This window comes from Lethenteron reissneri, chromosome 67, assembly GCF_015708825.2.
Source record: "Lethenteron reissneri isolate LAM-NWPU_2019-01 chromosome 67, ASM1570882v1, whole genome shotgun sequence".
Classification (NCBI taxonomy): Eukaryota; Metazoa; Chordata; class Hyperoartia; order Petromyzontiformes; family Petromyzontidae; genus Lethenteron; species Lethenteron reissneri.
The window spans coordinates 4,064,204-4,076,684 of record NC_083845.1 but is presented as its reverse complement, the minus strand read 5'-3'; the positions used below and the strand labels follow the sequence as shown (position 1 = coordinate 4,076,684).

At 45.9% G+C, this 12,481-nt stretch overlaps 1 protein-coding gene across 4 annotated transcripts; it reads right to left on the bottom strand.

The window, feature by feature from the left end:
• Positions 1-3: 3 nt before the first annotated feature.
• Positions 4-12,475, bottom strand: LOC133360044 (uncharacterized). 4 transcript variants are annotated; one of them, XM_061578619.1, is made up of 3 exons: positions 12,419-12,475; positions 3,661-3,766; positions 4-501 (listed from the first exon to the last, which is right to left on the bottom strand). In XM_061578619.1, exons 1-3 carry the CDS (start codon positions 12,427-12,429, stop codon positions 4-6), a joined length of 615 nt encoding a protein of 204 aa, XP_061434603.1. In that variant the 5' UTR covers positions 12,430-12,475. The 4 variants fall into 4 exon arrangements, 2 of the variants coding, with proteins under 2 accessions (XP_061434603.1, XP_061434602.1); XM_061578618.1 differs by lacking the exon at positions 12,419-12,475 and adding an exon at positions 4,672-4,918 and having other exon boundaries at positions 3,661-4,502; XR_009757214.1 differs by lacking the exons at positions 4-501; positions 12,419-12,475 and adding exons at positions 674-1,386; positions 4,672-4,918 and having other exon boundaries at positions 3,661-4,502.
• Positions 12,476-12,481: the final 6 nt, after the last annotated feature.

The following is a 12,481-nucleotide window of genomic DNA, read 5'->3' as shown; positions in this document are numbered from 1 at the left end:
GGCCTAGCGCTGCCCCCCTCCCCCCCTCAAGATCCCTCCCTCTGACTCGATGGACGGACCCTGCCCTCGTAGCCCAGCGCTGCCCCCACTCACGGTACCGATGAGCCCCTGGCTGCCCTGCACCCTCTGAGCGCCCCGTGCCCGCTGCCCGCTGCTGCCCGATGTCGCCCGCTGCTGCCCGCTGCTCGCTGCTGCCCGATGCTCGCTGCTGCCCGATGTCGCTGCTCGCTGCTGCCCGCTGCTCGCTGCTGCCCGCTGCTGCCCGATGTCGCTGCTGCCCGCTGCTCGCTGCTGCCCGATGTCGCTGCTGCCCGCTGTCGCTGCTGCCCGATGTCGCTGTCGCTGCTGCCCGCTGCTCGCTGCTGCCCGATGTCGCTGCTGCCCGATGTCGCTGCTGCCCGATGTCGCTGTCGCTGCTGCCCTGCACCCTCTGAGCGCCCAGTGCCCGCTGCTCGCTGCTGCCCGGAGCTGCCCAACGACTTCCGGGGTCTTCCCCCCCCCCTACGCCCCGCCCCCACAGTGCAAGTGGAAACCGTAGCGCGGATAGGCGAGTTTCCGGGCAATGGCGCTAGAAATGGTAGAACGCATCGGGCGCCTTCCCGGCAGTGACGGCGCGCCGCCGCTGTGGTGAGGTCATAGTGAGGTCATCGTGAGATCATAGTGAGAGTGAGGTCATAGGTGAGGTCATAGGTGAGGTGAGGTCATAGGTGAGGTCATAGGTGAGGTCAGAGTGAGGTCATAGTGAGGTAAGAGTGAGGTCATCGTGAGTGAGGTCATAGGTGAGGTCAGCGTGAGGTCATAGGTGAGGTCAGAGTGAGGTCAGTGAGGTCAGAGTGAGGTCATAGTGATGTGAGAGTGACGTCACAGTGAGGTCATAGGTGAGGTCATAGTGAAGTGATAGTGAGGTCAGCGTGAGGTCAGAGTGAGGTCAGAGTGAGGTCACAGCTGTGCCGGGTGGTGACGGGTTTCACGACACATTTATATTTACGCGCTCTTATTATTAGAGTGAGAATGTTGTTCAATTTGAACAAAATAAATACACGACTACCAAACATCGATATTGTAACCACCTGTCCATTTTGGTCGTGAGGTGCATAACATCCTGACGAGCTAAGTAACTTGCAAGCTTATAAAAAAAAACCCCTAAAACAATGTAAAAGGACGCTCCGTTTCTTGTAAGGTAATTTATAAAATAATAAATTAAATAATAGCATATTACGACGTTTCGATTGCAACACAAGCAATCATCATCAGGCACAAAAGAAATAGTAACAAAAATCTAACTAGAAAACTATAGACAGACATACAAGCAGACAGACATCACAAGGACACACAGAGAGAGGACACATATCGGCACAAAGAGAGAGGTCGTTTCTGTGACGGTGCCTTAAATATAGAGAGGGGGGCGGGGGTGGAGAGAGGGAGGGGGCAGAGAAAAAATTAGCATATCAATGAGTGGACGACAACGTGATGCTGCTTCAAGTAAGATGACGACGCGGCACGTCACACATCGTCACAAAAATATGCCCCCCCCCCCCCAGGTGCGTGACGTCATTTATGGACGGCCCTTTATTTACTCTTTTTGCCGGCTACCCTCGGTTAAACCAACATTGTCGACCAGTGGCGGCTCCTGCAAAATCTCTCAGGGGGGGCAAATGTGCTGGATGATTGATAAGGATAAGGTCCACCCATGCAATGGATAAATTAACAGCTTAAGCATGTAAAGGCAACTTCACTTCTTCAATATTAATGAAAAATAAAGTGACTCTTACAATACATCTTGTTTGTTTATATACTCACTATTCAAACAAACCACTCAAGTTTATTTTATTAAAGATTCCACTAGGTGGCGATAAATTATATTGTTGGATGAAACGTGCTTACGTATGATGACGTAAGCACGTTAGGGCGAGCCCTCCTGGAAGCCATAGAGAATGCATTGCAGCGCCCGCCGTTCGAAAAAAAACATCTTTGAATGTAAGTCTATGGGGCCACTCGGGGCGATTCTCAGCCGGAGTGAAATCGCCCAAAAAGAGGCGGTACTCCACAGAACGTGACATGACGCTGATTGGACTATATCCAGAGGCTGCAGTGACGGCTAGCGTGACTCTGTGGTTGAATGACATTGGTGGTGCGTCGCCCAATCGCCCTAATGAAGAAACCGCCCCTGTTGTCGACGATGGGTGAGATGAGAAAAAGCTTTATGTCCTTCTAGGATCATTCGCCAATGACTCCCGCAGTGAATAATCGCGCCTCGCTACCGGCACGGTTTCACGTGCTGTATGTTAAACTTCTATCGCACCGTACGTAGCCAAGCAACCCGTACATCATCATACCTGTCAACCCCTTATCAGTGCCCCCTGCCTTATCAAAGACCAATTCAGACTGTAATTGGTCACCCCGTGTCCCCCTATACATCTCAACGTTCATCCGACAAAGTCCCATCACAAAGGAGAAACACAAAGAGAGATTTTTAATTTGCCCGAATTGAAACGGCTGTATGCCGTATGGATCTGAAAACTCAATTTCCCTGCACAAGAATACGGGGTAAACCGCATGGGTTGACACGGTATGGGTTAAAAAAATAAGAATGTGTTTACACTTCAGGTATTGCGGTCTATGCAAACATGACTCCTTGTAAAAAGGTGTCAGTTTTGTTGCCAGATAGAAGGGTAAAGAACCAATTATCAAATAAGAATGTGTTTACCCTTTCAGGCAATAAAACAGGAGTTGTGTTAAGATGTTCAAACACCAAACAGAAACCTTTTGCATGGAATCAAGTTACTGAATTAACTACACACACTACTTGCGATGAAGGTGCAAATAAAACATGGCACTGATAACACTGTGTAACACAATTTTTGTTCCTGGGTAGTAAGTGTTATTTCCTAATTGTTTATGCCTAAAAAGTATAGAAAATGCCTATTATTCCCCACAAACCTTGCTTTTGTGATCAGCATATTGATATTTTGAAATGTACCTATTTTCAATGAGAAAACGGGTGAATTTGTGTCTTTTCCTTCACATAAGGTTAGAAAAAAACAACATATGAATAAAAATGAACATGTATTTATACTAAAGTAATAAAAAAATTACTACGAAAGATTTAGAAGTGAGTAGTTCTTCGAGATTTACGATTATACTGAAAATCACTTTCACGAATCAGCCCCCAAATGTAGTCTCTCATCATGTTATCGTTATGCTGTCCTTGGTAGCGGCGTTCAAAGTCCAGTATATCCTGGTGGAAGCGCTCGCCTTGCTCCTCCGAGTACGCTCCCATGTTCTCCTTGAATTTATCAAGATGAGCATCAAGGATATGGACTTTGAGGGACATCCTACAGCCTATTGTGCCGTACTTCTTCACCAGAGTCTCAATCAGCTCCACACAGTTTTCGACCTCGTGATTGCCCAGGAAGCCACGAACCACTGCGACAAAGCTGTTCCAAGCCGCTTTCTCCTTACATCTGAGCTTCTTGGGGAATTCATTGCACTCGAAGATCTTCTTTATCTGTGGTCCGACGAAGAAACCGGCTTTGACCTTTGCCTCAGACAGCTTAGGGAAGAAGTCTTGAAGGTACTTGAAGGCTGCCAACTCCTTATCTACAGCTCTGACAATTTTTTTATAAGGCCAAACTTGATGTGCAGTGGTGGCATCGGTACCTTCTGGGGGTCCACCAGTGGCTCCCACTTGACGTTGTTCGTCCCCACAGAGAACTCGGTCCGCTGTGGCCAGTCCCGCCTGTGGTAGAGCGCCTTGGTGTCCCTGCTGTCCCAAGGGCAAAGATAGCAGGGAAACTTGGTAAAACCGCCTTGGAGACCCATCAGGAATGCCACCATTTTGAAGTCTCTAATGACCTCCTAGCTGTACTCATCATACATCAAGGGGTCCAGCAAGGTCTTGATGCTGTTGTAATCCTCTTTGAGGTGCACCGAGTGAGCCAGGGGAAGAGACGGGTACTTGTTACCATTATGGAGCAGCACGGCTTTGAGGCTCCTGGATGAGCTGTCAATGAAGAGGCGCCACTCATTCTGGTTACAGGCGATTCCGATTTCCTCGAACAGACTGGTCACATTGTGGCAGAAGCAGAGCCCATCTTGACGGGTGAAGAAGCTGCTAAAAGGTTGGTGACGCTTCCTCTGATCTGCGACTTGCACACTATCATCCAACAAGTTCCACTGCTTAAGCCTAGACGTCAAAAGCTCGGCATTGGACTTGGTGAGACCAAGATCTCTGATCAAGTCTTCCTCGCTCTCTGACTTGCTGCTCTCTTCTAAAGACAGGCTGCTCTCTCTCCGGAGGAGTGGGAACGGGGAGCTAATGGTAGTGTGGCACCGGGGCGATGAAGGAAGGTCCGGATACGTGATAGCAGGTGCATTCTTGCAAGTCCGACGTTTGGAAGGGTCTACCATGCAGAAGTAGCAGTTGCTTGAGTGGTCAGTGAGTTCCCGCCAAATTCTTGGGATAGCGAGCTTCATGGCTCTCTTTTCCCCTCTGTCCCATCCTACAAAACACATGACTAATGTGTAAGCGATTCTCCCAACATTTTTCAAATATATTTTTTCAATAACATTGAAAATTGTAAAACATTTAAAAATTCAAAACTTTTACAATTTAAATGTTTTTCACAAATTTTACAACATAAAATTCCAAGCAACAATTGTTCATCTTACCTTCCAGAGTTTTTTTTTTGCATTGCTCGCAGGTAAAATAAGGTGCCCAGGGTTTGTCTTGATTCCCAACAGGCATGGCGAAATATGCCTTCTAGGCCTCACACATCGTAGCAGATGCTTCCACAGAGTATTTTTTTGCTCCTGTATTGATAAATTGGCCGCAGACATCGCAAAATGCGTCTGCCAGATGCTTGCAGCCTCTTGATGCCATCTCAGAAAAATGCAAATATGTATCCACTTAGGCAGCTGGAAATAAACTGAACTGGTGGACTGAAGGCCCCAAGAACTAAAGAACTAAACTACTATTTATAGTACTGGAAAGTTCTAGAATGCTCTAGAAGTTACTCCAAGTTTACTCAGCACTGAATCTATCTGGAATGTTCTTGAAAATTGGTAAATTTCTAAATACCAATGTCCTGGTCACAAAATCAAAGTTTGTGGGGAATTATAGCCATTTTCTCTACTTTTGAAGCTCTGCCCCCCCCCCAAACTATATTTCCATTTTGAAAATAAAACATGCTTCAAATCGCTTTAAACTATTGTCATTGTAGTGCGTATTTAATGTGGCGCTGCACTCTGATGTTGTAGGAGTGTTGTTATAACAATTAGTGTTGTTATAACAATTCTAGAAATGGTTTATTACGTCCTTCCTGCTGCTAATCCTGCATAATGCACGGGCATGAGTAGTACTAATCACATACCTGCATTTCCCATAAATATGCTAAATGCCTATTGATATGCATATTCTTTTGTCAAGGCGCTCTTTTCTCCCCTTCCAACCCAGCTTATATATATTCAGACGCTGTCACCTCGACAGACCTGGTTTCACCTGAGGACGGCTGCTTGCGTTGTGGCCGAAACGTCGTGAGAATTGTTTTATTATGTTTTATTTTTATTATTTTATTACTTCCCTTCTACGTGACTTTACCGAAAGAACCAAGAAAATGGCATTGTCTTTGAAAATGATTGGCCTACATCAGAGACAGTAGCCTTCTTTATGGCCCAGTCTCACTGCCAATGTCAGATGAGAGAACGCCAAAAGGCAAACAGCACAAAGACAATGCACTACAGCTTGGGGTGATCAGGTATATCATGGGATACCTTTTTGCCAGTGTCAAATAATGAACAAAAATGAATAGGATTTACCCTTTCTGGCAATAAACCAGGCGGTAAGATGTTCCAACACCAAATAGCTACCTTTTGCAAGGTCGTGTATAGTTTAGTATATAGTAGTGTAGTGTATAGTGTGTCGTGCGGTTAATGCAGACTTTATTCTTTGCAAAAGGTCTCTATTTAGCGTTTGAACAGGACTTGAAAAGTCCTGTTCTTGTTTGTTAATTCTTTGATACTGGCAAAAAGGTCCCATATACGATATGTTTGGGTTATTTTGGCCACTCTGGGAGATTCCCCCGGGTCCTGTATCGCAGTGCCGGATTATCCTCGTAGCAAAAGTAGCTACATATGGAGCTACACAAGTAGCTACATCTTCTTGGTTCTTTCGGTAAAGTCACGTAGAAGGAAAATAATAATATCGCGGGGCCCTTGAAAGTGCGTGGCCCGTAGCATGTGCTACATATGTAGCTACTTTTCGATTTAAAGCTTATCGTGACTGCAGTGATTCATCTTCTTGGTTCTTTCGGTAAAGTCACGTAGAAGGAAAATAATAAAAAATAGCAAAAGTAGCTACACATGCTATGGGCCGCGCACTTTCAAGGGCCCCGCGATAAATGCTTTCAAGCTATCAATTCGGGTTCAGTGGTTCTGCACTTGCTCTATTACTCTAGTACTATACCGCCTTCAACTTTTATGAACGGCTGGGTGTTTAAGGTTAGCGATTTGTCGCATTATCTGGCTGTATAGCAAATTAACAATACAATTACTTTTCTATGCAATTAATTTTTTTACGTGTTTTAATATTTGTATTTTTTTTATTTAAGGCCCCTTTATAACATATGCTACAGGCGCCGTACTAGCTTAATCCGGCACTGATCCCAGTGGGCTCTCTTACCTTTAATGCAGCGGTTGGGAACCTATGGCTCGCGAGCCATATATGGCTCTTCCGGTGCCGGCATATGGCTCCCAGACAATTTTGAGTTGAAAATAAAAAAAAATCAGTTTGGAACTGATTTTAAAATACTTGTGATATTGCTTAATAATACTGTGTCATTTTAAAGTAAACAGAAATTAGTTTTGAAGATAAAATTTCTCGGGTCACGGGTCCCGTGACCAGAAGTCGCATTAAAAGTAAGACATTTAATTTATTATACGTTAAAAATACTATATGGCTGTCAATGAAATATATTTAGAAATATTTGGCTTTTATGGCTACTTCTTCGGTTGAATTTCGTTTCAACCTCAGGACAGTTACCTCCATTGCCCGACCCCAACAAATGCTCCGTGTAAAATAAATGCGCGAATTAATGAACGTCAATATTTTAATCAAATTGTCCAATTTTGTGAGGTTACACGCTAACGAGCTGAGTAACTTGCAAGCGAGTTCAAAACAAACGTTAAGCGGACGCTCTGCAGCACGTGACGTTATTTGTTCATCGTTCGCTGGCTACTCTTGGAAACCTACATTTTTGACGATCGGCGAGTTCAGAAAGGTATTTTACGTCGTCATAGGCTACCACGTGGAATTAAAAATGTATCGTGCAGATTTATACACGATGATTCACTGACTCTCACGGATGATATCATTTCACCCACATTTATAAATTGCGTCACGTTACGTGACCTACGGCTCTGGAGCCGCATGCGGCTCTTTACGGGCTGCTTCTTGACGATATGTACGTATGTACAGTATGTACATAGATGCATTGCGGCTCTTGAAATACAGAATTTTGTACCGAATTGGAAAGAAATGGCTCTTCTTGTTATTTTGGTTGCCGACCCCTGGTCTACCCATTGATACGTGCCCGTGACCCTACCCAATGTCTACCAGGGACGTGCGGTCAGGGGAGGCAGGGGAGGCACAGCTTCACCAGTCATACTCCAATGAAAATAGCCGTTACGAAAAAAAAAAGAATAATCAAATAAAAATTAAGATTTTTCCACTGATCTGTGTTATAAATATCACTTCTGTACGATTCCAATCATTTTCATAGTCAAAATCGCCAAATTTGCGGAGCTCCGCTGCAAATACAGGAAGAGACGAGAGGTGAGGCAGCGACGAGCTCAGCCTCCCCTCTGATTACGCAACCCCTCAGTAACTGGATGGAGCGCGGGCAATAAGCGCGTGTCTGTTACTATCTCAGTATGTCACCAATGTAATGTTTGTAGACCCCTTCATTTCATGTCCTCTCCTTCCATGCTCCAGGTAACTTATTTCACGTATGTGTATAAACATATTTAGGCTCGCTGGTCTCATGAAACTGCAATGAAACAGCACCAGGGGAGGCAGCTGTCACATCTGCCTCACTGAGGGGGGCGTGTTAGACACGTCCCCCACGCCCCCCTCAGTGTGTGAATCTGGCTCTGACGCTAGCCAGTGCCTCCCCAGCCATTGACCTCACCGCACGTAACTGTTGTCTACCCACTAATACGTATGGTCAACTGGAAAGATCGCAGCAAGGGCTTGTCATAGGGTTTGGAGACTTCTTATTTCGTACCACTGATGCAGTCAACAACTTTACAACGCCACATTCAGGTGGCAGAGCCAGCAGATAACCACAGCGCCAGGATCCAGCAGATCGGGGGGTTGGTGTCTCGTTAGACCTGTGATGTGTCTCGTTGGACCTTGCACTATTCTGGATGACCACAGTCACCGCAACGCTACCGGAGAGTTTTACCATTTTCCATTCGTGCATCAAGGTATCAACGCTAAATCTACTGCTGCCATGGCATGTGCGGTGGGTGATGCGGTTTAGCGTGGGCCATGAGAGCAGCGTCGCGGAAGATGAAAACCCAAGGAGGGATCTTCTGCGTTGGCTCTTTTGTAGACACGAGGGCCCTAGACTAGGCCCTGACCACCTACATTTGTGCATTTTTATTGGAGAAATAAAAACGTTATTGCAAATGAATAACATATTAACTTCAGATCTGCCCACTGCAAAACGTCAGTGTATATATAAAATCATTTACACTATGGGGACCTCATTTGCCAGTAAAAATATGATAATTGGTTCTTTACCCTTCTATCTGGCAACAAAACTGACACCTTTTTGCAAGGAGTCATGTTTGCATAGACCGCAATACCTGCAGTCATAATACAAACAAAAGAACATTATGACTGCAGGTATTGCGGTCTATGCAAACATGACTCCTTGCAAAAAGGTGTCAGTTTTGTTGCCAGATAGAAGGGTAAAGAACCAATTATCATAAAATCATTTGTTGAAAATACTGTGGCCTAAAAATGAAATTATACAACAGGGGACGTTTCAGGTAATGGTCCTTCTTCATGGCACACTGCGCACATAGAATACAAACCCACGCTCGCCTCGATAGACAGGGGCGAATTCAGGTGAACCCTTCCCACGGAGTGTTCATCTCCAGCGACCTGGCTATCACAAATGACAGCGCAACAAATTGGCTCATCGTGGAAATGTCGAGCAGAAGCCAAATACTCTGAACGCGTCATGTTGTTGAGTATAAATGTGGAGGGAGAAAACGGATGTGCAGGAATTTCCATGCGGCCGCGGTGAAAGAGACATGCAAACTCTAAATATACAGCTGGAGTCGGGGTCAGGATCGATGCCCACGACCTCCTGCATACCAGGCGAGGTAGTTAACATCTCCTAGCCACCGTGGCGCCCACATCTGATAGGAGTGTGACTTGTAGATTTGTGGGTGGGAGCAGGATTTCGCGTTGTCCCTCATATTAGGAATCGCGGGTGAATATAATTAATGTTTTATATTTTCATTATAAACTACTGGAAATAAATCTACAAAGGTGTCCAACTCGTGAGATTAATCCCTATGACTAGAGGCGGTTGGAGCCACTATGTATAAGTTTTCTTGGTTCTTTCGGTAAAATCATGTAGAAGGGAAATAATAAAATAATAAAAATGTAATACATTTTTTACATTTTTAGAAGGAAAAAAAAATACGTTTTATTTTTTTATTATTTCCCTTATACGTGACTTTACCGAAAGAACCAAGAATATGAATCCCTGCAGCCACGAAAGCTTTAAATCGAAATTGACGTACAAGTTATTGAGTGATAACTTGGGGTGATGAAAAAAAATAACAATAGGCTTTACACCATTTGTTGTGGCGATTAAACAGGAGGTGTGCTAAGATGTTCAAACACCAAATTAGACACACGCCGATTGCAAGGCATCAACAAGTCTGCATGTAACCGGTGCGTTGACCCAGTGACGTTCAAGTTTAGTATTTATCCCATGGGCTGGACACCTTTATGAATTATTATTAATTTATTTCAAGATAAAAAATCAATTAAATTCACCCGCAACATTTACAATCCGAGGTAAACGACGTTTCACTGCCGATTACAACCGGCTTCATCGGGCGATGGCCAGATTGTTAGAAATTAAAGTAACACTTTTACTCGTTCTAATAAGACTTAACAAATAACGGCAAAAACAATCTCTGGTCCACACAGTTCGAGGCACGCACTTTGTACATCAGCAGAATGTTCGTCGCGGGACAGATTTGGGAAATCATCACAGCTCGAATTGACGTCAATCCAGTAGAGAATCAAATTGAAACTGTAATGTTAACTTTTTTATTACACGCTTTTTATTAACTCACTGCCTGTTGTTGTATCCTCAAATCTTGTAACTCAATTTTAACCCACTTTCCAATGTGGTATCGACTGCAAATTTGCTATACTTATGTCATACTGATGACAATACTATATTCTATCATAAAAATATAAATTACATATTTTTAAACATTATTTTTTATGTTATGTTTCGGCTTGGGTCTAATTGTCCACACTCAACTGACGTTGACTGTAAATCACCACAGCCCCTTACGTTGTGGCAAGCTTCGGGGCCACTTCCTGGAGTTCTGCCATTACGAGTACGGTACATTTCATTAAAGCGTGTTTTTAAAAAAAGATTTTCCAAACACAATCCTGCGCAGGGAGCTGGTAGGAACGTTGGGTTGCTCGGTCAATGGCCAGGGTCAACGGCGGCGTGGTGTATTCCGCTAATATGCCCGACTGTGAGGGCGGGCACAAGCCGGCGTGAGTAGGTTAAACGTTTAAGGGCAGCACGGGGTGACCAGCCTCTCCCCACCCTCCCTTCTCCACCCAGCCCCACCCCTCCCATTTTTAGATGCACGACGGACGGACACAATAATCCCGTGGGCTGGTGTAACCAGGAGGTTCCTACCAGTAATATTACTTATGTGTGTGTGTGTAGTCTTTGGTGGTCTGACGAAGACCACTGACTCACTGCACTTTCATCTTAATCCCAGGAAGTGGCAGAAGATCCAAATCCTTATCCAAGGACCTCGGCGGTTTTAATCTGTTCTTGCGCTTGATGGCAGCAGCAGCGATGTATTTAGCAGCCAAATGCCACTGGTGAGGTCTGCTGGCCGTGGTGGCGAGAAGATGTTAGCTCCCTCGCCTGGTACGCAGGTCATGGGGTTCGATCCCGACGCCTGTGTAATTTGAATTTGCGCGTCTCTCTCAGGTCCTCGTGGTGGTCGCGTGGATGTTTTCTCCACGGTCCTGCGGGGTTTTCCCTCCACATTTAGAATCAACGTCACGCGTTTAGAGTCTTTGGCTGCGGCGATAAATCTCCAGGTGAAAAGCCACTTTGTTGAGCGATCGTTTGTGGCCAGGTCACTTCTGAAAAAGAGCGCGCTACGTAGATAGCCGAGTGGGCCTTACCTGGTAAAAAACACATTCCTGTGGAGGGAGCTGGTAGGAACGTTGGGTTGCTCGGTCAATGGCCAGGGTCAACGGCGGCGTGCTGTATTCCACAAATATGCCCTACTGTGAGGGCGGGCACAAGCCGGCGTGAGTAGGTTAAACGTTGAGTTTTATAAGGGCACCACGGGGTGACCAGCCCCTCCCCACTCAGCCCCACCCCTCCCACCCCCCACCCAGCCCCTCCCCTCCCCCACCCAGCCCCTCCCCTCTCCACGCAGCCCCACCCCTCCCATTTTTGGATGCACAACGGACGGACGGACACAATAATCCCCTGTGGGCTGGTGAAACCAGTGGGTTCCTACCAGTATAAAGTTGACTTGTAGCATCGTTAGTTACGACGAGAGGGCTTAGACTGAGAGTTCGTGCAGTGTCAATGTCCCTCCTTCTCCTCCGTTGCAGGAGCACAGACCACCGTGGGTGGTACAGGCCGTAGACGGCCTGTTACCATTTAACCTCGGTCGTACCAGCTCAGCCACTCTCAACGCGAACCCGCGGGTGACCGGCGTGGGCCCGGCACGTACGTACATACGTATAGTCTTGGTTCTTTCTGTAAAGTCACGTAGAAGGGAAATAATAAAATAATAAAAATATATAAAACAATAAAATTCTCACGACGTTTCGACTGCAACACAAGCAATCGTCATCAGGTGTGAAATCCACAGCAAGACGTATGTTGAACTTCTTTCGCAACGCTTCGCGCTAATTGGAGGTACGCAGTGCGGGCGGAGTGATAGCTTGGGACTCAGGCCGTGTAAGGCAGAGGTCGCAAACGGGTTTTGATTTCTTACCCGTACCCGGCCACACCAGTGTCGCAAACGGGTACTCGTACCCGGCCGGGTACGGGTACCCGTACGCTACCCGTACCCGTACCCTACCCGAAATGAGCGACAAACGGTTACTCACCAGTGACTCATGGCCTCCTCCGTACCCGTACCCGGCCGCTCCAGGGTCGCAAACCGGTACCCG